This window comes from Gopherus flavomarginatus, chromosome 16 (assembly GCF_025201925.1).
Source record: "Gopherus flavomarginatus isolate rGopFla2 chromosome 16, rGopFla2.mat.asm, whole genome shotgun sequence".
Lineage (NCBI taxonomy): Eukaryota > Metazoa > Chordata > Testudines > Testudinidae > Gopherus > Gopherus flavomarginatus.
Genome location: NC_066632.1, coordinates 5,082,970 through 5,106,140, shown reverse-complemented (window position 1 = coordinate 5,106,140; position 23,171 = coordinate 5,082,970). Strand labels below are relative to the sequence as shown.

Sequence of the window (23,171 nt, the reverse complement as noted above, 5' to 3'; positions counted from 1 at the left end):
GTTAAAAACTGCAAAAGGTGTGCAGCAGATGGGAATAGATCACTGAATTCAGGACCCTTGTTGCACCAAGGAATTGTGGGGCCATGGAGTAGAATACAGGTTGATTACATTGATATATGACCTAAGACCCAAAGGTGGAACTAGTATTTACTAGTGATAGTAGATTCGTTTTCTGAATCAGTGGAGGCAATTCCCATCAGAAAATATACTGTAGAGACCACTGCCAAAAACTTGTGGGAAGTAGTGTTTAGTAGATATGAAACTTCAAAAATAATTGATTCAGATAATGGGTCACATTTTTGTAGGAAAAGTAATTACAAATTTATTAAAAGCTTTAGGAATAAAGCAACAACTACATATTCCCTATCATCCTCAATCATCAGGGATAGTAGAATGAAACTGGCAAAGATTGGAACGATACATTGCCAATTGTGTTGGCAGCCATCTGAAGTAGTGATCGATTGGGAACTGGCTACCAGCCTATCAAATTATCTTTGGAAGTTCTATGAGATTGTGGAGCCCATTATTGTACCCAGAAGAAGAAGAGGAGGAGGAGGAGGAGTTATCAGTTACCCAGTGGGTAATGGAGTTACTGATAGAATTTAAGAAAATGGAATTTAAATTAACTGACACCATTGAAAAAGCAAGAGATTATGTGGATTCTCATATGGCTCAGGACAGTAAATTATGGAAAATCAGAGATAAAGTAATGTATTTGAAATTAATATTGAAAAATCATGTCCTGAAGTCCAGATGGGTTGAACCATTTTCCATCATGAATAAAATTGCACCTACTGTAGTGCAGATTAAGAAGGGGAAAAGAGGAAAGTGGCTCCACACCTCACAATTCAAGTTATGCCTAAAGATTAAATAATGTTCTGTTCTTTTTCTTTCAGTTCATGTTAGAGAGGGAAAGGAATACCCAATTGTACCAGATATTATCCTGTACAGACCTTGGATCTGGAGTGTGCATACGGTGCTACAATTTTTGTACCTGGCTTATTGCTTATGCTGACTTTGTCTTGCATTTTGTGCTGCTTAGAAGAATTGTGTTGTGTGTGTTATATTTTAGGAAATAAAAAAATAGTACCGGAGTCAAGTGAAGATAGATGAGGTTAGTGTAAATATTTAAAATAATACGGCCAGAAGCGTCTGACATTATTGCTATGGAATAATGGCCCTGGCTTCAATATTGAGCATCCTCATAATTAAAAAAGAGTAGAAATATGGATTTTGGCTTTTATGTTTTTTGAATACTTGGGGAAATTTAGGGGTACGTGGATATACATGTGGGACCACCTCTAGGATGGAGGTATGGATCAAAGGGAATAATACATTTGACTATTCATGGGACAGAATGGGTAAAACAGGAACAAACAAAACCAGATGTAAATAAAAATCTTGAGATAGAATTTGAAATATGGTGGGAAGATGGCAAAAATGTGACATCGGAATATCTAAAGCCAAAAGATTTGGAAGAGCAATGGAGGTATTTGTACATACTAAGGGAGAAGGTCACCTAATGTTTAGATTTAGTTATGATGAGAACAATATAGAATATCAGGGTTGGAAGGGACCTGAGGAGGTCATCTAGTCCAACCCGCTGTTCAAAGCAGGACCAATCCCTAGACAAATTTTTGCCCAAAATGGCCCCCTCAAGGATTGAGCTAAACCCTTGGTTTAGCAGGCTAATGCTCAAACCACTGAGCTATCCCTCCCTCTATATGACTGTGAGTACTCTGAACTATACCTTTTGGAGTTTTGGATTTGATGTAGTCATCCTAGATGTGACTGATGAACAAGAATTGGCTAATACTCATGTGGGATGGAATGAGTCAATGGCTCTTAAATTATGGGAAATGGTGTAATGGCAAATCCTTCCATAATAAGATTGAGTTGCTTTAGGAAAACTAATGGGCAATATGCGAAAGATGTATCTAAGTCTGCTCAGCAAGGAAAAATAAACATTTTGATCCACAATGGTTAAATATTAAAATTGGGGAAAGAAGAAAAAGAACTGGCAATTTCTCATTGGTATGACGTTTTTAAAGGATAGTCTCCCAGCGTCACAGCTCTTCTAAATTTAATGATCACCATCGTATTGTCATATTAATTCCATTAATGATTTTGTTAAGCTTTTTTATGCTATGCTTATACTCCCAGATACGGAAGCAACAGGGAGTTTTGGAGCAAGTGATATATAAAATTGGATTGCTTGTTAAATTATAAAGTGATACAATAATTAATGTCATTAATCATGTATCAAGAGGGGGGAATGTTGGGCTATAGGTATATACACACACATACACACACACACACACACACATTGTAATTCATATATCTTTGTAATAGGTAATATGTAATAGGCATGCTGAGGCCTGGTATGCATGACGCGTACTTGACATGAATGAGTGCTTTGCAAATTGATAACCGAAGCAAGAACTTAAGGTCAAGAACTATTTGAACTATTTGTGTGAAAACAATCTTCTTATGTTCTGGGAAAAGAATGTTGAACCATCAGAAAAGGAAACAACACCAGCTGGACAGATTTAAAATTGTATAAGGATTGGAGGAAATGGCACACCTTGGATTATGGTGGCTGCCCAGTCTTGTCTCTTTGGAATTGTGCAGGTAGAAGGCCTAGTAAACAAGGGCAGAGAACCAATAACGCGACAGAATGGACCATAAATGGTTGCCTATAATTTCTGCAGATCGAGTCCTTTATTGATCCAGAGCGCCGTTTGGATATAGATGTGATTTTTGATGGCTCCCCACATCTTATGATCTTATTATCGGAAGGAATTTCGACAGGCCATTGGGACCATTCTAACCTTTGGACTGTGGTATAGTATGTTTGGGGTGTGAATGTATAGTGAATAAGGTTTATTTTGTAATCAATAAAGAGTATTATATACCAACATTGTGTCCGCTATCTGCCTGATCTCCTTCCCATAAAGAGACCTCTATTGCAGGTCTAACAGCTTTACCAGGTCATGAATGTGATAACTTTGGAAAATACTCTCAAGATTCAGCAGGTTCGAGAGAATGGAGAGATATACAGGACATGTTTGAATTACATGTGACAGGTTCCCCCAGGGGTGCCACCTGAAAGTAGATACCATTGAGCCCATCCAGCCCAGGTTCCCTTTACACTGTACTGCTGCAATAGGCTCTCAAGCCCTCTCCAGTACACATACAGGTAGGGACACACCCAGCTGCAGCTTCACACACAGTTGCTGAGATCAGCTCTGCATGGGAAGGTTCAGCTAAGGAACTGTCCAGTTTCTCCAAAGTTATACCATCTTGCGCTTGCACAAAGAACTGTACAGCATAAGCTCATGAAATTCACCTCCTCCCTCAGCTTTTTGCCCCAGGTAATGACTCCCCCACACACTGGTTTTAGACAACGCAAAAATAAATGTATTATCTACAAAAGAGAGATTTTAAGTGATTATAAGGGATAGTAAACAGATCAAAGCAGATTACCTAACAAATAAAATAAAAATGCAATCTAAGCTTAATATACTAAAGAAATTGGATATGAGAAGCAAATTGTCACCCTAATTGTTTTAGGCAGTTTGCAGGGATTCTTGAGAGCAAGCTGCACCTGCTTGCAGCTTCAAACCCAGGTATTCCTTTCACAGGCTAGAAATCCCTCTAGCCTGGGTCCAGCCCTTCTCCCCGGTTCAGTCCTTGTTTCTCAGGTGTTTCCAAGAGTCTCCTTTGGGTTGGGAGTCAGTGAAGAACCGTGATGATGTCACTCCCCTGCCTGCTTTTGCATGTGGCAGGAATGCTTTGTCTCTAACTTTAGTTCCCACTCCTTTTAGTGAGAAAACACTAGTATTCTATGATGGAGTCTGGTACCAGGTGACTTGGTCACATGTCCGTGTAGGGACACAGCAGCCAGGACTCGGAGGCTGTAGGATTCTCAGGAAGGCTCCCTGGTGGGAGATTAGCATCTTCTAAGACCTCTTGTTCTTCCTAATGACCCTTCCAAGCCAGCCATCAAGACTGATTGCAAGACTATTTTCCATAGTTGGCATTCTCTAGGTATAAACAAATTTCCAATAGATGTATACACAATATTCCTAACTTCATATATCAAAATGATACATGCATAGGAATAGGACAGTCATATTCACTGAATCATAGCCTTTCCAATGATATCTTACTTCATCTAGCTTACATTTAATAAATCAGAATTATGCCATAATCATATCATAATAATATTATAATAAAGAATACAGGGCATAATGCCACGTGGCAGTTTGGCCAAGTAAGGCCACTTGTCTGGATTCAAACCAAATGGTCCTCTTTTTGGCCGGTTTGTCTCCCATCCGGTAGTGGGAAAAACTGGGGGTGATTTTTCTGGTATCAAATGGGAGACCCCATTTTGGAGAATGCACTTCTCTGCCCCACCAGTATGACTTTGTACACCTGCTACATCCAAGGTCTGGCCCATGGGAGCAAGACACCCTTAAAAATAGCATCCTCTGTGCAGTGTGACCTTGCACCAGGGGTGAAAGTAATATTAAACACTTATCAATATGGGGGCCTGGCTCTGGGCCTCTGGAACAGTTGGGGCCTTGAGCTGAAGGGGCAGGTGGAAAAGTGGGACTGGGGGTCAGCCTCCTCCAGACAGCCTATCCATGCTGACTGGCCCACTCCACCTGGGGCTCTGGCAGTGATTTAAAATGGCCCAGGGCTCCAGCTGCTGCTGCAGTATCTGTTAAATCCCAAACGAACTGATTCCTCTTAAAAAAGGGAGTCCCCAATGCTATTGGCTCAGCTGGCTGATCTGTCTGAAGCATTTATTCTTTACAACAAAAATCCCCCACTCTTTCTCTGGGTAGAGCTATTTCTGCTGAATGATACATTTTCCCTGTCACTCCCAATTAAGGAGTCTGCTCTAATAATCTCTGACACAGATTGAGTCAAATCACAATTTATATTGACAATATTTACACCTGCCCCACTATCCAAGAGGGCATCTTTGGGTCCATTATCTCCCACAATGACAGTTGTCCTAGGCCTCCCGTTTGAATCCCATCTTCATCTAGTTACCATCTCCCACTCCTGAGGACCCATTTCCAGTGGGAGTGACTTGTCATCGGGGCTTTCCTATAGACCAGGGTTCTCTGAACCCTCAGTTTGCACAGCTGCAACCTTTTTCTGCTCCTTAAACATTTCTTCTTCCATCCTTTGCATTTCATTGATAAGTTCATCAGTACGTCTCCCATCCCACTTATCCATATCTACTCCTCTCAATTTCAAATACCTTCAAGTGATATTCCAAATCACATCTACTCCCTTCTGGGGCTCATTTTGATTATTCTACCCTCTACCTCCTTGGAGTGGGGTGTTTTGTCCTCTACCATGGCCTCTTCCTCTCTCACGGTATCCTGAGAGATATCATCTGAGTGTTATTGCTTCAACAAAAGGTACTCTGGGTTTTAATCCTTCTACCTGGCTTCCCCCTTTCATCATTTGTTGGCATATTATCCAGTGCTCCAATGCATCCTTAACAGTTAACCCCTCATCCTGGGCTGCTTGGTTCACCAAATTAGCAGACATTGCTAATAAATTACTGTCCAATCCTTCAAATGTATCAATCCATAATTCCCTCTGATTCAAATCAACTGCCATCAAAAAGTCAGGTGTGACATGTCTGGAGACCTCCACCCTGGGATTAGTCACTGGTTGTATTTCTCCAGCCAAGAATCTTGACGTTATTCTCCTTAACAGGTAATCCCTGGCTGAATCTCCAGGCTTGACGTGATCTGCACAGGATAAAACATTCATAGGTCTTTGGCATATATATTTCCCTAACAGCATAATAAATCATGATATCAGTTGGTGTGCTTCTGGCTGCCTGTCCAGAACATTTTTCATTCCATCTACTGGCTGTCTAATCTCTCCAGTGGTAGCTGCCCTGATTAGCCTATAAGATTCACTAATATTTAAATTCTCTGTTCCTCCTAACTCTGCCAACTGTATTAGCCATGGAGCTAAATTTTTCATATTCAGTGGGCCTAATGACTTTACCATCAACTATGAATCTGATGAATTTGCAGGAATTATATGTGTCTGCTCTGACTGTATCTCTTCCCCTCCTCCCTTCGCCATCCTTAATGGTTGATCTCCGTTCTATCACTGCTACACACTTTTCTGGCTTAAGCTCTCCAGGTCAGTTTCTTATTTCTTCCCTCAACTTAGTATAAAGCCCCTCTCCAGGTTGGTCAAATTACCTTTTCTCTTAACCTCCTTGCAGATCCTTTCCCTACCAACTATCATTGGAATCCAAACCCAAATCCAAATCTCTTTCTTTTTGACACAAAGTAGTAACTTGCAGCTCCTGTATTTTTCCTTGGTTTTTCTGTCCTGCTATAGTTCTCCTGCACCAACTGTGAGAAACGCTTGAGATCTTCTCTTCCTTTCCATAAGTCAGATCTTGAATTAACTGTTTCATTCCTATCACTTGATGATCTAATTTATCTTTGTCTGCTTTAATCTTTTCTCAATCCATCATTCTTTTCTCCAGTTCCCTATTTTGTTTCCCTATTTGTTCTAACTGAGTTTGCACTATCTGTGCCTGCCTCACTTCCTGCTCCAAATTTTCCTGGCAAGTTTAAAATTCTCTTGTAATGTTTGTAACTCTGCACAGATTTCCCCCTTACATAAAATTGCCTTTTACAGCTTGCCAAAAGAGCCATACTACGGCCATTTGCTTTTTACTGGCATTCAGCTTGTACATTTGTACATCTTTCTCAAACCTGTTTTCTAAGGTATCAAATGTTACATCTGGTTCCACTGCACTTTGCATTCAAGGGCATGTCCCAAATGCAATAATCTCCTTCTCTAACAGAGAAGGGGCTTTAACTTTAGTAGTGGGTTTCCTCTGTTGATAAATTTTACTCTGCTATCAAAAGTCTCATGTCTACAGTGTCCCAGGGTCTTGTGGAAGCCTGGATGGATAGAGAGTTGGGACCAAAGGGTCAGTTGCAGGGCTGGTGAAGTTGATGTAGCTCCTTGAACTTTAGTGGGGCTGAGCAGACGTACATCAGCTGCAGATCTGACCACACCTCAGACAGGACTCTAGAATGTTTTTGGGTGTGGGACAAACACAGGAGTTGGAAGCAACGTTTAGAAGTTTTTGGATAATATTGTCCTGCTCCTAGGACCACTAATTATCCAATGAAATTTTGTTTTGATGAGGTCACGTTTCTACCAGTGTCTCATTGGTGGAGAATTTTCTTCTGCTGGGGAAGCCATGGGCATGAGTGAAATTGGTCTGTACAAGGAGTAGGAACATGCCTGGGGCCCCCATAAAGACAACTACTGCTTGGGTGAGAGGGAACTGAGACCCGTCTCCTCCAGGACACTCCCCTGACCATCTGAAGAAAGGAAGAAGGAATATGGGCAGGGGGAGGCCCCAGTCCATCCAGAACAGTGTGTTGGTGTGTCCCCAAACACCCAGTAAATGGCTCCTGCCAACCTACCTATGGCTGAGATCATTGCACAAGGGCAGGGCCAATGGGAGCCCTTATGCTGGGGTGTGCTTAACGCCCCTGGATTGTCTTAATGCAGCCCTGGGTCTGACCTGTTTTTTCCACCACAATTCCCCTGCATCGGTCATTGACTGGATCTCTCTTAATAGACACTGGTGTAATTTGCTAATTTGTCCCTGGGACTCTAAACGCTGTAATAAGCCTTCACCCACCTGAACTGCATGGGTGTCTCTGTGCAGCACGTCCTGGATACTGAGAACATCACAGTAACAGTGGGTTAGTACTCAGAGCCTGCTGCTCCAAAAGCAGCTTTGAGCCCCAGCTGAGTAGAGGTTGGCTGCTGTTGTGGCAAGGCATGCTTTCAAATGACTGTGCTTGCTCCATAAATGTCACACACTCCTGGATGAATGGTCCTTCTTCAGCACTTCTCAGGGAGTAGAGCATGTGGGTGGGGCAGCATGAGGTCCTGTGTTGTTATTTAAAATGGAAACTCCTCATTCTCCTTTTAGAGTTGGAGATGTCCAAAGAATTCAACGTGTTTAACAGTTGACTTCTCAATGGCATGTTCTGCTGATGTTTCTCAAGAGGCTGGTTATAAACAGTTGCCTTGTCACAAGACAGGCTCCTTGTGGCAGGAAGCAGCTTTCTGCTCCACATAGCAGTCAGCACCCTGCGTTGCTCTGAGAAGTCTGAGCCTTTTCACTCTCAGCTTTGCTATGCCTCTTTGAGCTGTCCAGCCAGATTCCGCTCCCGTGTGTAGCAGTAACAGCTGCAGTGCACATCTTGGGGCCACTGGTAGCTCAGTGTGACGTAGAGCAGCCCCAACACAGCTCTACATTGTACCGAGGACCGAGCTGATATCCAGAATAATGAATCCCTGTGTTGAGCACAACGCACCTCTAGCGGAGGATCACAGCTAGCATGAGGTACCGGACATCAGAAGATTTGGGTAGTACCTGGGAGGAAAGTGCATTTTACAGCAGCATGGATGTCCCTAAAGATATTGGTTTCTCCTGTAGATAAATTTTACTCTGCTATCAAAAGCCTCATGTCTACAGTGTCTCAGAGTCTTGCGGAAGCCCAGGTGGATAGAGATACTATTAGAAGAGATGTCAAGAGAAATCTGTCACATCATCAGGACTATCTAGGTGAGAGGATAAAGGAAATGTTTCTATCCCTTGTCAGACTTTGCAGATCTCTTTTGTTCCTTACACCTCATGGGAGGGCAGAGTTGGGACCACAGGGTCAGTTGCAGGGCTGGTGAAGTTGTTGTAGCTCCTTGGACTTCAGCGGAGTTGAGCAGACATACAGCAGCTGGGGATCTGATCCCAGCTCAGACAGGACTCTAGAATGTTGTGGGGTGTGGGACAAACACAGGAAGTGGAAGCAGCTTTTAGAAGTTTTTGGATAACATTGTCCTGCTCCTGGGATCATGGATTATCCAATGAAATTTTGTTTTGATGAGGTCACGTTTCTACCAGTGTCTCATTGGCGGAGAGTTTTATCCTGCTGGGGAAGCCATGGGCATGAGTGGAATTGGTCTGTACAAGGAGTAGGAACATGCCTGGGGCCCCCATAAAGACAACTACTGCTTGGGTGAGAGGGAACTGAGACCCGTCTCCTCCAGGACACTCCCCTGACCATCTGAAGAAAGGAAGTAGGAATAAGGGAAGTAGGAGGCCCCAGCCCACCCAGAACAGTGTGTTGGTGTGTCCCCAAACACCCAGCAAATGGCTCCTGCCAACCTATCTATAGTTGGGATCATTGCACAGGGCCAGGGCCAATGGGAGCCATCATGCTGGGGTGCACTTGATGCCCCTGGGTTGTCTTAATGCAGCCCTCGGTCTGACCTGTTTTTTTCCACCACAGTTCCCCTGCGTCAGTCATTGACTGGATCTCTCTTAATAGACACTGGTGTAATTTGCTAATTTGCCCCTGGGACTCTAAACTCTGTAATAAGCCTTCACCCACCTGAACTGCATGGGTGTCTCTGTGCAGCAAGTCCTGGATACTGAGAACATCACAGTAACAGTGGGTTAGTACTCAGATTCTGCAGCTCCAAAAGGGGGTCCGAGCCCCAGCTGAGTAGAGGTTGGCTGCTGTTGTGGCTAAGGCATAGGCTGGAACTCACAAGATCTGGCTTCATTTCCCAGTTTGACACTTACTCCCTGTGTGACCTTGAATGAGTCACTTCATTTCTCTGTGCCTCAGTTTCACTATCTTTGAAATGGGTAACATTTCTTGTCTATTTGTATTGTAACCCTTTCTCACTCTGTGTTTATGCAGTGCCCGAGCAAGGGGACCCAATCTCAATTTGGGGTTGTGCAGCACACAGCACAAAGAGGTCCTAATCTCAAGTGGGGTTTGTAGGCAGCACTGTAATATAAATGAGTAATAGCTATAAATGAAACCCATTTACATCCTTGTAAATGACTGTGCTTGCACTAGAAATTTCACAGACTCCTGGGTCAATGGTCCTCCAGTGCTCCTCAGTGGTGGAACATGTGGGTGGGGCAGCATGAGGTCCTGTGTTGTTATTTAAAATGGAAACTCCTCATTTTCTCATCTTCCTTTTAGAATTGAAGATGTCCAAAGAATTCAATGTGTTTAACAGTCAACCTCTTAATGGTATGTTCTGCTGATGTTTCTCAAGAGGTTGGGCATAAACAGTTCCCTTGTCACAAGACGTGCAATAAAATCCTAGGGGTTGCACATGGATGGGGTCTGTCCCTTCAATGCGCCCATGTACAGCAGTTCTTTTCTGCCCCCACTGTTTTCAGTGTCCAAGGAGGTTGCTGGGGTTAGGCTGGGGATTGAGAAAGACCGATCACATCTCCAGGAAGCCACAGGTGAGACACATCCTTTTCCTTCCAATGCTTGATTACTGCTACTTCCTTGTAGAGGGACTCCTGGTCTGAGCTTCCCATGTGAATGGCAAGCTGAAATGGAAGGAGAGAATGAGGATTAGAAAGGGGAAAGATGAGGATGGAACAGGGAGCCCTACATGGATAATCCCATTTTAGTTTGGCATGAGCTGCATCTTGCTGCCATGGGCCACCCCAGGTTTTATCCTGAGCCCAGTTCATGCTGCAGCAGAACTTTGGAACTCAGACTCGGATCCAGCAAAGGCACTTCTGCATGTGTAACCCACTGGTAAGCACGTATGACAGGTAACCCCTCTGTACTGATCTAGGAGATGGTTCGGCAGCTTTATCTCACGCTGAAGTAGTTTCTGCTTTTAACCCTGGAGGGCCCCAGTTCAACCCCCAAATTGTTTCCCATGATAGCAGCTGTCAAACAACTCTACACTCCTGATTACTGTGCGGTGTAACACATGCTCAGAGCAGTGGTTTTTGACCTGTGATCCGTAGACCCATGGGGGTCCACAGACTATGCCTGTGATTTCCAAAGAGGTCCTCACTTCCATTCTAAAGTTCAGGGGTTTGAAAATGAAAATAGGTTGAAAATCACCGGCTTTGTGTTTAAGGGCTTTGCTGCACTGTGGTCTCAGTACCCTGTAGATATGTGGGAATGAAGGGCTGGGGGTGTTGATGTGGTGCTCTGGTTCACTCAGCGCTGCTGAGAGCTCACAGCTCCCTTGACTTGCAGAAGGAATTTGGAAATGCTCAGCCTTTCTGGTATCAGGCCCATCCAGTGCTAACATGAACTGGATTCTGATCTTGGCTCTGCTGGTGTCAGTGCCATGACTATGGATTTAGACCTCCATAGAAAAACCCTGTGATGCAGAAGTGGAATGTTGGCCATGTGATTGTGAGCCTACTGAGGTAAAAATTCACTCACTGAATACAACAATTGGCTGGAAGGAAAATCAATGAGCCCAGGATAGCAGAGGTGCTTAGATAATATAAAAGTGGACTCCGGTATCAGAGCATAGAAAAGTTGAAGGCTGTAAATGGCGACAGACACTGTGTTTGCAGATAGATGGACACACAGAAATTTCCAGCTGCTGTGTAAGAAGGTCTGAGCCAGCCCAGAAATATCAACCTCTTGATTCCGGTGGCATTTTTCGAACCCCTGCCTGCCCTTACAGAGTTAAGGAACCTAACACACAGCATGTCGAAGGAGCTGGCTGAGGTGAGAAGGGACCATGACAGGCTCCAGGAGGTCTTGAGCAGGGTGCAGGACGAGTTACGAAACCTCAAAGGTAAAGAGGCGCCGGGTAGGGCTGTGACGCCTGCGACAGCATTAACCTCAAATGCCCAGAGTCAGTGAAAGCCAATAGGGAACAGCACGTTTGATTATCATGTTCTCAATAGGCCTATGGCCTGCGCAGCTCCCCCTGCAATGAAACTGACCACATCTCCCCAGCTGGGAGTCCCCAGTGGCTGTAGAGCTAGCACAGATGTCTCCGATGCCACCCTCCTGTCTGGCCCTGATTCTCTCATTGGGCCCAGAGTTCATATAGAGCCAGCGAGAGACTCGGGGAACCATAACCCATTCCCTGATACCTGCCCTCCACTCAATGGAAACAGACACAGCTGATAATCTTGGCCCTAGCTGGCTAAATACATAATGAAGCCTAACATGGGATGGATACAATAGTGTATGGCAGAAGCCACCAGATGGTGCGGTGGGTATTACAGGAGCTTGCAAGTTCTCTTTCCAACATGTCAGCCTTTCAAGACATGCTGTGTTGTTGTTTGCAGGCTGTGATTCTTTTGGAGGGGAGCTGTTGCAACTAGCAAGGGAGTTTGCTCCCTGCCTGACACACTCTAACTAGAGTCGGTTCTTTGGGCAGAGTTGTACCAGGAAATTGAGCATCAGTGTCTGGGCTGAGATCACAGACTGGCCTGTTTTTTGTTTATGGGCACCTTTTTTTCAGGACTAGTGCCCTGAGCGAAAATCAACAAGTTATACTCGGAAAATATTAAATCACTGATTTATTTTTCAATGGGAAACTGATTTATCAGGCCCTGCCATCTGCTACCACCTCAGAGGGATGACACTGCCACGTAACTTATAAAACCACCCCACAGAGGATGAATATCGAAGTATGAATATTTGCAACAAACTATTTGGCAAGCTTTTCAGCAGGGTGCGGGGAAAATTCTTGGAGAAATTCATGAATAAGTCCAAATACTGAATAAATTCTAGAATTCCTTTAACTGCTTGTGAGCAGTTAGACTGCCTTTTGACCCTCTAATCAAGATTGTCCCATAATTTGACTTCTGACAGAATTCACCTCCATAAAATATCCACCTGACTGGCAGAGTTTTGAGAAAAGTTGCTACTTCTTTTCAGCATCAACTAAATCGTGGCCGGACACTAAGCAGTTCTGTACTGATCAAAGGTCTGGCTTGGTTATCGTTAACACTGAAGAGGGACAGATAAGCCATCCACTCAGATTCCTATTGTGGATCGTGCAGAATGGAAGGAATTAAGCACAAGGGTCCAGATTCTGTGCTGTTCCACCAGGGTGAATCTCGAGTTACTCTAGATTTACGCAAGCATAACTGAGATCACAGACTGGCCCAGGTTCTCCAGGAATTTAGAAATATTTTTTTTGATATTGCTTGCTATTCAGGGGGGATTGAGGGGAACTCGATACTTACACTCATTTGAAAAATGTTGTGTGAGCTATGTGAACAGAAATCTCAGTGTCAGATGTGGATGGTTTGATGTGAATCAAAATTTGTGTGTGGGGGGGGGCAGTTATAATCCCATATGAATTCAAATCACAGCGTCTCATGGGAACCTAAAAATAAAATTTTATTGCTACTCACCTGGGCAGGATTTCAGCTGCTGACCCAGAGGTAAAATGCTTTTCACAGGAGCTTACTTTTACACTAGGAAAGGCCTTTTGATATCCTAGGGAAGACCCCACTTCAGATTCCTCATGAAGACGTTGCAGAAGGAATCCTGCCCTGCGGGAGAAGAGAAAGTTACTCATCTTGCAGTAACTGAGGTTCTTCAAGATGTGTGTCCCTGTGGGTGCTCCACTCTAGGTGACGGTGCGTCCTGGCGCCATTGATCGGAGATTTTCGGTAGCAGTGCCTGGTTGAGATGCGCGCACTCAGTTGGTATCTCCTGTCTAGTTGGAATCTTCCTCAGTGCGAGCGCCCCACACCCTCCTCGGTTCCTTCTCAACCGTGGAACATCATACTAGTACTCCAAAGTAGAGGGGAGGAGGGCGGGGAGTGGAGCACCCACAGGGACACACATCTCGAAGAACCTCAGTTACTGCACGGTGAGTAACTTTCTCTTCTTCTTCGAGTGCTGTCCCTGTGGGTGCTCCTCTCTAAGTGAATGTGTAGCAGTACCCACTATGGTTGGTGGGACTTTGGAGATGCGGCAGTGAGTATTGTAGATAGTACTGTATGATCTACTATGGTGTCTGCCGTGGTGTCTTGCGTGAGAGCATAGCGTTTTGCAAACTTGTGTTCAGATGACCCCATAGCCGCTTTGCAGATGTCAGGAATGGGGACATTGTGCAGGAAGGCAACAGATGTCGACATGGCTCGAGTGGAATGAGTTCTAATGCCTTCGGGTGGTTGAAGATTTTGTGCATGGTAACAGGATCTGATGCAGTCAGAGATCCACTTGGATAGATGTTGTTTAGAGATAGCCGTACCTTTCGATCTTTCGGTAATGGAAACAAAGAGTCATGGGGACTTCCGAAATGGTTTAGTCCTGTCTAAATAAAAGGCGATTGCTCGCCTGACGTCGAGAGTATGCAGGATTGCCTCTTGCGGAGTCTTGTGAGGTTTGGGATAGAATGTAGGTAAGTATATAGGTTGGTTGAGGTGGAAGATCGATACCACCTTAGGAAGAAATTTAGGATGTGGTCTCAAAGTGACTTTGTCTTTGGAGAAGTTTGTGTAGGGAGGGCGGGCCATTAGGGCGCTCATTTCACCAACTCTCCCTGCTGATGTTATGGCAACTAAGAAAGCCACCTTCATGGATATATGGAGATGAGAGGAGGTAGCCAAGGCCTCAAATGGAGGTTTCATGAGAGCATGAAGAACGAGGTTAAGATTCCATGCTGTCGCTCTTGGGTAAATTTCAGGGTAGAGATTTTGCAGGCCCGTGAGAAAGCGTTTTATGGTGGGGTGGGTAAAGAATGAATAACAGTCTAATAGGTCATGGAAGGTGGTAAGCGCAGCCAGGTGCACTTTGATGGAGCTGAGCGAAAGTCTTTCCTGTTTTAGTTTCAGGAGGTAGTCTAGAATGTTAGGGAGGGTCATGTTATTGGGTGCTAAGTGATTACGTGAGCACCAGAGGGCGAAACGCTTCCACTTCTGTAGGTAGGTTTTACGAGTGGAGTCTTTCCTACTGTGCAGGAGGACATGTTGGACTTGCTCAGAACAGGCTAGTTCATGGGTTTGGAACCATGAAGGAACCAGGCTGTGAGGTGGAGCTTTTGGAGCTGGGGATGAAGAACCTATCCGTTGTCCTGGGAAACGTGGTCTGGCCTGTTGGGGAGAGCCCATGGGTGACGGGAGGATATGCAGAGTAGTCAGGAATACCACATCTGTTTTGGTCAAATAGAGAGTGCGCGTTTGAGCTGCATGATAGCGAGGAATCTGTGATATGGGAGCAAGGCCTTGCTCTGGATTGAGTCGAGATGAGCTCCGATGAACTCCGATGAACTCGATCTGTTGTTTCAGTGTCGGGGTGGATTTTTAGATGTTTATTTGGAGGCCTAGCCTGTGAAAGAAGGAGATAGCGAAATGGGTAGCTTGAAGTGTCTCGCCATAGGAGTTGCCCTTGATGAGGCAATCATCCAGATAGGGGAACAGCATGACCCCGTGTTTGCGGAGGTGAGCCATGACCACGGCTAGAGTTTTGGAAAAAAAACTCTCGGTGCTGTGGCGGGTCCGAAAGAAAGAACTCTGTATTGAAAATGGTTGTGACCAATTGTGAATCATAGGAAGCGTCTGTGAGCTGGATGAATTGATATATGAAAGTAACCATCCTGTAGGTGGAGGGCTGTGAACCAGTCCCCTTGATTCAGTGCAGGTATTATTGTGCCCAGTGTGACCATCTTGAATCTTTGTATTCTCACGAATTTGTTCAGTCGGCGTAGATCTAGTATAGCCCTCAATCCTCCAGTCTTTTTCTGAGTTAGAAAGTAATGGGAGTAGAAACCTGTCCCTTGATTTTGCATTGGCACAGGTTCCACTGCACCTAGTTGTAGAAGATGCGCCACTTCTGTGCGAAGTAAGTGGTCATGAGAAGGGTCCCTGAAGAAGGATGAGGAAGGGGGAAGGGTAGGAGGCTAGGAGAAAGTTTGTCCTTATGTGATGTTATGAGTATAATATAATATCTCATTGAAAGGTGACAGGGCCAGAAAGAGTTAATTAACTCACCTCACCGACTGACCTGACCCATGGGTGAACCTTAAGGACTGGTTAGCAAGATATGTAAATGAATAGATCTCTGAAATGCAAGTTTGCATTGTTAGAGGTAGAAGGGGAAGTGTTTGCTCAGGTCTTGTGATGTAAGCAAACAAGTCTTGTCTATTGCTATAGTTTTAATTCAAAGATCAAAAAAGGAATATTAGCATTTAAGATGATACTTGAGTGAAATAGTATTATTGTCTATGTGCCTCTTTGAAGGTTGTAGTAACCTGTATCTGAACTGTTTAATGGATAAATTACTCTGTGCTAATTGCCAGGATGTTTGGGAGAAGGAGTTAAGCCTATTGTTTTCTCAGGCTGAAAGGCTGCTGGAAATGTATAAGAAGCCTGGGACACGATCCTGCTTCATCTCAGATCTGCTTTGGGTTTCAAGAGGGGGAAACCTTAAGCCACAAGGATTGAGATCCCCAGTCATTGACTGGAGCCACCCTGAATATGGACATTGGACTATAACCTCTGAACTATTTCTAAAAGAACTTTTGGCTACTACAAGCTCACCTCTACTATGTATCTGAACCTCAAGAATTGAATTCAAGTCTGTATGTATATTGATCTTTCAACCAACACTCTCTCTCTTTTCTTTTCTAATAAATTTTAGCTTAGTTAATAACAATTGGCTATCGCGTGTATTTTGGGTAAGATCTAAGTTATAATTGAACCTGGGTATGTGGCTGATCCTTTGGGATTGGAAGAACCTTTTCTTTTATATGATGAAGTAAGATTTTCAGGAATCATCATCATATCTGACAGGTGTGTCTGGACAGAGGCCTGAGGCTGAGTACTTTAAGGAGACTGCATGGTTTGGACTTCTAAGTGACCAGTGAGGTACTATAGAAGCTGTTTTGTGTTGGCTTGGTAAATCTAAGTATTGGAATAACCACCAGCATTTGGGATTTGTCTGCCCTGTTTTGTTTGCAGTTCACCCTGATTGAGTGACCTCAGCTGGCTCCCACGGGCGGCACCATCACAACTTATCAAAAGGGAGATCTTCCACTTTGGTCTGCAGTTCTTTGGGGATGCCAGATGCAGAGAGCCATGAGGATCTGCGCATAACCACAGCAGTTGCAGTTGTACGGGCTGCTGTGTCTGCCCTGTCTAGAGATGCCTGTAGGGCCGTTCTGGAAATCAGTTGACCCTCAGTCTGGATTGATTTGAAGTCTGCTTTCCTATCCTCTGGAATGTAGAAGGCAAATTCAAAAGTTTATTGTAATTATCAAAGTCGTAACTGGCGAAGGGAGCAGAATAGTTTGCAATTCTGAACTGTAGTGTGGAGGACATATAAACCTTGCGGCCCAAGACGTCAAGGCATCTAAGGTCCTTGTCTTGCGGGATGGGTCGATATTGTGACTGTTTCCTCCTCTGTGCAACTGCATCCATGACAAGGGAGTTCGGTGATGGATAAGAAAATAGGAAGTCAGCGTCCTTAGCAGGGACATAGTATTTATGTTCGACCTTTTTGCAAGTTGATACTAAAGACCTTGGGGTTTGCCAGAGAGTGTCAGCCGCTCCAGGAGTGCTTCGTTTATAGGGAGCGCAATTTTTGAGAGCGCAGATGGTTGAAGGATTCTGAGGATTCAGAAGGATTCTGTGTTGCGTCTCCTGAACCTCTTGAAAGGGGATATCTTGACTGAGTGTCAGGGGGTAGCCGTGTTAGTCTGGATCTGTAAAAGCAGCAAAGAATCCTGTGGCACCTTATAGACTAACAGACGTTTTGGAGCATGAGCTTTCGTGGGTGAATACCCACTTCCTCAGATGCATGTAATGGAAATATCCAGGGGCAGGTATATATATGTGTGCTAGCAAGCAAGCTAGAGATAACGAGGTCAGTTCAATCAGGGAGGATGAGGCCCTGTTCTAGCAGTTGAGGTGTGAAAACCAAGAGAGGAGAAACTGGTTCTGTAATTGGCAAGCCATTCACAGTCTTTGTTCAATCCTGAGCTGATGGTGTCAAATTTGCAGATGAACTGAAGCTCAGCAGTTTCTCTTTGAAGTCTGGTCCTGAAGTTTTTTTGCTGCAGGATGGCCACCTTAAGGTCTGCTATAGTGTGGCCAGGGAGGTTGAAGTGCTCTCCTACAGGTTTTTGTATATTGCCATTCCTAATGTCTGATTTGTGTCCATTTATCCTTTTCCGTAGAGACTGTCCAGTTTGGCCGATGTACATAGCAGAGGGGCATTGCTGGCATATGATGGCGTATATTACATTGGTGGATGTGCAGGTGAATGAACCAGTGATGGTGTGGCTGATCTGGTTAGGTCCTGTGATGGTATCGCTGGTGTAGATATGTGGGCAGAGTTGGCATCGAGGTTTGTTGCATGGATTGGTTCCTGAGCTAGAGTTATTATGGTGTCTTGACTGAGTGACACCCTCCTGAAAAGTTCTTGAAGTTGTTTACAGTTGTCCACGGCCTGTGGAGGCGGAGGGAGGAGGGCTCCGTCCAGGGCTAATGGAGAGTTAGGAGTCAGTGAGTCAGGATATGGTGCTTAACTTGCATACTCAGGAGGGGGCTCAGGCACCTTAGAAGTGGACGGAGCAGGAGATTGAGGCACAGAAGGAGGATGATTGGTAGGAGGATGTTGCCAAGGGCATCACTGAGGCCAAGGCATAGGGTAGGAGAACCCAAGTGTCGCCCATGGGGGGGCAAAGTTGGGAAACTGAGGCTGGTGGCTTTAAGCCGTGACCTGAGGTGGCAGAGGTGCCTGTGGAGGAGAAGCAGGAGGGGAGAACTCCGCTTGCTGCTCTAAATCAAGTTCACCGTCAGTGAAAACCCGCTCAGATGGCAAGAGCGGCGGTTCAAAAAATGAGCCCTGTGTACCTAGGAGTGGAGAGTGAGGCTCAAGTGGCACTGAAAGGTCACATTGAGTGAGAAACTGTTGCTCCTGCTCCCTGGGCTGAGCTGAGCCTGCTCTCTGCTCTCGCTCATTAGCAGGAGAAAGTCAAAGTGGCAGTAGTGCTGCAGACTGCTTGGAGGGGCCCTGCAGGGGGTCTGCTACTGGTGCAGGGGTGGAAGATCGGCTCCGTGCCAATGTTCTTCTCCCTGCAGGGGAGGATTGCGCTGGTGGCACCGAGGCCGTTTGCGGTGCCGAGGGGACCGGAGCCACAAGGACCTTCCTGACATGGGAGGTTGGGTCCCTGCCTCTGCGCTCTGTTGAAGCCACGGCTGAGGCATTAGAAAAAGCTGAGGCACCTGCCTTTGGTGCTGTCAGCATTGAGGGTAGGGATCTTGCGGGAGACCCCCTACCCTTGTTAAAGTCTCTCCTGTGAGACAGTTCTGCTTCTTGCCTCCGCTCCAGGGAGGGTGGAGCAACGCTGCCCACTGGTTCTGATCTGGCTGAGGAGCGTGTGGGAGCGGGTTTAACCTTTCCCATCTCCGAAAGCAGTTGTAAGGATTTTTCAATCATCAGCATTTTGAGCTGCAGATCCCTGTCGCGACGAGCTCTTGACTTGAGGCTCGTGCAATGGAGGCACTTCATAGGGACATGGGTGTCCTCGAGGCACTTCACACAGTATGAGTGCCCATCTGTCCGTGACATGGATTCCTGACAAGAAATACGCTTTTTGAATCCTGAAGCTCCTGGCATTATGAATTAGAGATGGCCAAGGAGAGTGTCTCAACGGGAGACAAGCCTGAGGGATTTTTTTTTAACTAGGTAACTAACTATGTAACTACACTAAAGGAAGGGAAACAACTGGGATGTAACTAATAATTATTTCTATGTTCTTTGTTACTGTTTCCTATAGAGACCAGGGAAGAAAAGGCAGCACTGCCCCGGGTTCCGTCTTTGGCCGAGGACGGTTGAGAAGGAACCGAGGAGGGTGTGGGGTGCTCGCACTGAGGAAGATTCCAACGAGATGGGAGATACCAACTGAGTGCATGCGTCCCAACCAGGCACTGCTACCGAAAATCTCCGATCAATGGCACCGGGACGCGCCGTCACCTAGAGTGGAGCACCCACAGGAACAGCACTCGAAGAAGAATCCACCTTAAGTTTTAAATTGAGCCCAGTGCCTGCTGGGAACAGGACTTTGGAAGACTAGTTGGTGCTGGGAGGATGCCCATGTAGTGCAGAGTTGGGCAAGGTATGGTGTGAATCTGGAGTCACCAGAACCTAAATCTCACTCACAAGCAGCACAGCTCATAGCGTGTGTATTTCACTATCCCATCTTTAGTTCTGGATTTAAGGCTTCCCCAGTTACCAGGGTGCAGAATGGGACTTAACAGGGACTGTAAGATGATTCCCTGGTCCCCCTTGATGGAGGAGACCTATGGCCATGAGCTGCACAGTCCCCAGAGGCAGATCCTCAGCAGCTGTAGAAGCATTGAAAGTTATCTGCAGTTCTCAGGGAACAGCAGTGTAATATTCAGCCTTATTATTATCACTTATCTGTATTGTGGTAGCACGTAGAAGTACCAATCAAAGCCCTGTTTTATATAGGTGCTGTACACACGTCACAAAAAAACAGTCCTTGCCCAAAACAGGCCAATGTTCACCTCCTATGCTAAAGGTGAAATTTACAGGGCTGAAGGCAGAGATGATGCTTTTGAAGTACAGCTGGTCAGAAAATAAGCTTTTTTTCTCCTGTGGAAAATTTTGTTTTTGGGGATAACATTTTATATATTTTAATTTTTTGGCTGAAAATCAAAACATTTTAATTTGGAAATGCTGCTGCAGTGCCTCATGGGAGCTGTAGTTTGGATGCCTCAGGCCCCCATTCTTTGGAGGTCAGACAACCCACTCAGTCTACATCTCCCATGATGTACAATAGTCATTCCTCTTGAAGAGAGAAAGCAATGCATCATGGGAGTGCCTGGTGCATCATGGAAATGTAGGGTGGCAGCCCTAATGTAAAGGGTTGGGAAAACAGAGGGAGGGGTCAGACTCTACAGCTATAGACTCTGCTGCCCACAAACACCGGCCCCATGAAACCCCTCACCTCCCCCCTCACCTTCTGCTTGGGATCATGATTGTCTCTTTCACCTGTTTTCCCATATAGATGTTTTTGTCAAAGCACATCACTAAGCCCCAAATGTACTTGCTAGGCCTTAGCGACTCAGCGAAGGAAGGGAAGTGGCGCTGGCTGGACAGCAGCCTCCTGTCTGTCAGGCAAGTCCCTCTTTCTTCAGCCTCTTTGGAGAGAGAACTGTCCCTTACACTCAGCTGTTTCTGCTTTATCTCCTGTCCTGCTAAAGAGCCAGATGGAGCATTGCATAGAGCCAGTGCAACTGATACTACACGGGTCTCTGGTCCCCTTTAGTGGCTAAACCCAAAAAATAAGGTTATGAGTCTGCAACTGCCTCTATACTGATGTCATCCAGGGTCAGCACAGAGCAGGGACTGGACCTGGGATGTTCCTGAGGAGAAAAAAGCTGCTTTACCATGGGACATTCTGAGTGTCATGCTAAGGAAAGGTGCGGGGGAGAACAGCAACATGGCCCAGGGGACAGGGCCATGGAGAAGGAGGCAGCACTGCTGGATTCTAGTCCCAGCCCCATGAGTGTGCTCTGCTGGCCAACTGTGAGGCACATCTCTTCCTGCTCTATGCCTCAGTTTCCTCCCCTGTAAAATGCACTGGAAACTGATGTTGTCCAAGCTGAGAACAGCTCTGGTGTGAGGAGTTGCTGGGCCAGCTTTTCCCTATTCAGTGGCTAGCACCAACCTGCCATGGCCCTGACCTCCAGGCACCACCTCAAGGAGTGAGTAGACAGATCAGTCCATGCCCATCTTGACTCTCTGTGCTAAAACTATCAGACTAGTCAGTGCCCATTGGTGTCGGTGACGTGGAGACCTGTCCCCTAAGAGCTGGCTTATTTCACAGCACCATGAGGGAGGAGGTTTTCAAACCAGAGACCTCTAATTTCATGTGGCTTCGGTTTCCTCATATTCTGGGGGCCCAGGGAACCCAACAATGCTGGGGCACACGGGGAGGACTGTGGCAGCCTGCACTTTAACGGGAAGTGGAACGATGCCATCTGCTCCTTGACTGAGCACTGGATCTGCGAACAGAATTGCTAGCTGAGTCCCTGAATCCACAGCAGGGAGGGCAGGTGTCACACAGCCTGCCCCACGTGGGACTCCTCTGGAGCTTTCATCTCTCTAAATCAGTGATTCTTAGACTGTCTCTCGTGAGTTGCAAGAGGCTCTTTAATGTGTCTCCTGTGGCTCTTTGCAGCACATGATATTAAAACACTGTGATTTAATTATTAACCAATCTAAGTTATTAACCAATCTGGATGCTTTTACTACGTTATTAACCCATTGAGTCATCAACTTGCAGTAAGCTACTAACTTATTTGTTGTGAGAATAATAGATATAGTTATAAAACTAAATATTTCCCATCACACTGTTTAAATATGAATAGTACTATAGTAAATGAAACAATGAATTCACCCTACTGTGGCTCTTTTGCATAATGGTAATGGCTAATTTGGCTCCTGAGCCGCTGTGGTCCGTGTATTACTGCTCTACATGCTGGGCGGCTATTGCAGCGAGCGGAGCTATGGGACAGGATCATGGAAAGCAAAGGTGGAGAAGCTGACTGGCATTGGACTGTCTAATCCATTTCCCTCCCATACTGGGGCCCAGAGAGGGGTTGTTCTTTTCAGGGCTCTAGCATTAAATGTGGCTCCTGCCCAGTGATGAGCTGCCAAAGTCTTAAGAACCGGTTCCCTACCAGTTCTTCAGTGGCGGGTCCTTGACTCACTTCAGGTCTTCGGCGGCATGTCGGAGGCGGGCCCTTCAGAGCCGCTGAAGACCTGGATCGAGTGAAGGACCCGCCACCGAAGTACCGCTGAAGACCCGGTAAGGAACCATCTGGTGAGTACAATCCCCCTGTCCATCCCAGCCAGGGAGTGGGGAGTATTGACCTGGGAAGGTTGCAGGGGAGTTTTACTGGGACTGTCTGCATTGAGGATCTGAGACTTTCCTTGAGGGAGAATACTTGAGCATGTAAAATGAGAACCCAGGAGGGAGGTTGGAGATCATGTGACCTCCTGGCCGGGGAAAGAGACAAAGGGAGAGGAGGGGCTGGAGAGTTTCAGTTTGGAGCTGGCTGGGAAAATGGAGGGGAGGCCAGACAGACCTCCTGACCTCCCCTGGCCCCCAAGATGGACCTGACTGAAGGGGGTCCTGTTGTCTATACCCAAAAGACATTTCTTGGACTGTGTTCCTGCCATCTAAATAAGCCTTTGTCTCCCCCAAACTCTGTGATAGTAGGATAAACATATTAATTAAACAACTGCTTGTTGGAGAGGTGATATTCTAACTGGTGCCAGGATGCAGCC

The 23,171-nt window shown here is 45.7% G+C and overlaps 1 protein-coding gene and 1 long non-coding RNA gene across 2 annotated transcripts in view; one reads left to right on the top strand and one right to left on the bottom strand.

Annotated features, from left to right (window-relative positions):
- Window positions 1-446: 446 nt before the first annotated feature.
- Window positions 447-23,171, bottom strand: part of LOC127035303 (uncharacterized) — a 70,824-nt gene continuing 48,099 nt past the window's right edge. The window contains exons 5-7 of the long non-coding RNA XR_007769645.1: window positions 13,253-13,393; window positions 9,480-10,447; window positions 447-5,780 (exon numbers count right to left, since the gene is read on the bottom strand). This is a non-coding gene — a long non-coding RNA (uncharacterized LOC127035303). The remainder of the gene's footprint in view (window positions 5,781-9,479; window positions 10,448-13,252; window positions 13,394-23,171) is intronic.
- LOC127035295 (C-type lectin domain family 17, member A-like) lies at window positions 8,128-21,902 on the top strand. The gene is made up of 8 exons (XM_050925011.1): window positions 8,128-8,434; window positions 8,528-8,656; window positions 10,086-10,136; window positions 10,289-10,357; window positions 11,560-11,673; window positions 12,705-12,854; window positions 20,882-20,993; window positions 21,770-21,902. Exons 2-8 carry the CDS (start codon window positions 8,557-8,559, stop codon window positions 21,900-21,902), a joined length of 729 nt encoding a protein of 242 aa, XP_050780968.1. The 5' UTR covers window positions 8,128-8,434; window positions 8,528-8,556.

Coding starts and splice junctions, on each gene's coding strand:
- LOC127035295 (XM_050925011.1), top strand. CDS start 8,557: ATGTCTACAGTGTCTCAGAGTCTTGCGGAAGCCCAGGTGGATAGAGAT. Junction 8,657..10,085: donor ACATCATCAGGACTATCTAG/GTGAGAGGATAA, acceptor TCTTCCTTTTAG/AATTGAAGATGTCCAAAGAA. Junction 12,855..20,881: donor CGTTAACACTGAAGAGGGAC/AGATAAGCCATC, acceptor GTTTTCCCATAT/AGATGTTTTTGTCAAAGCAC.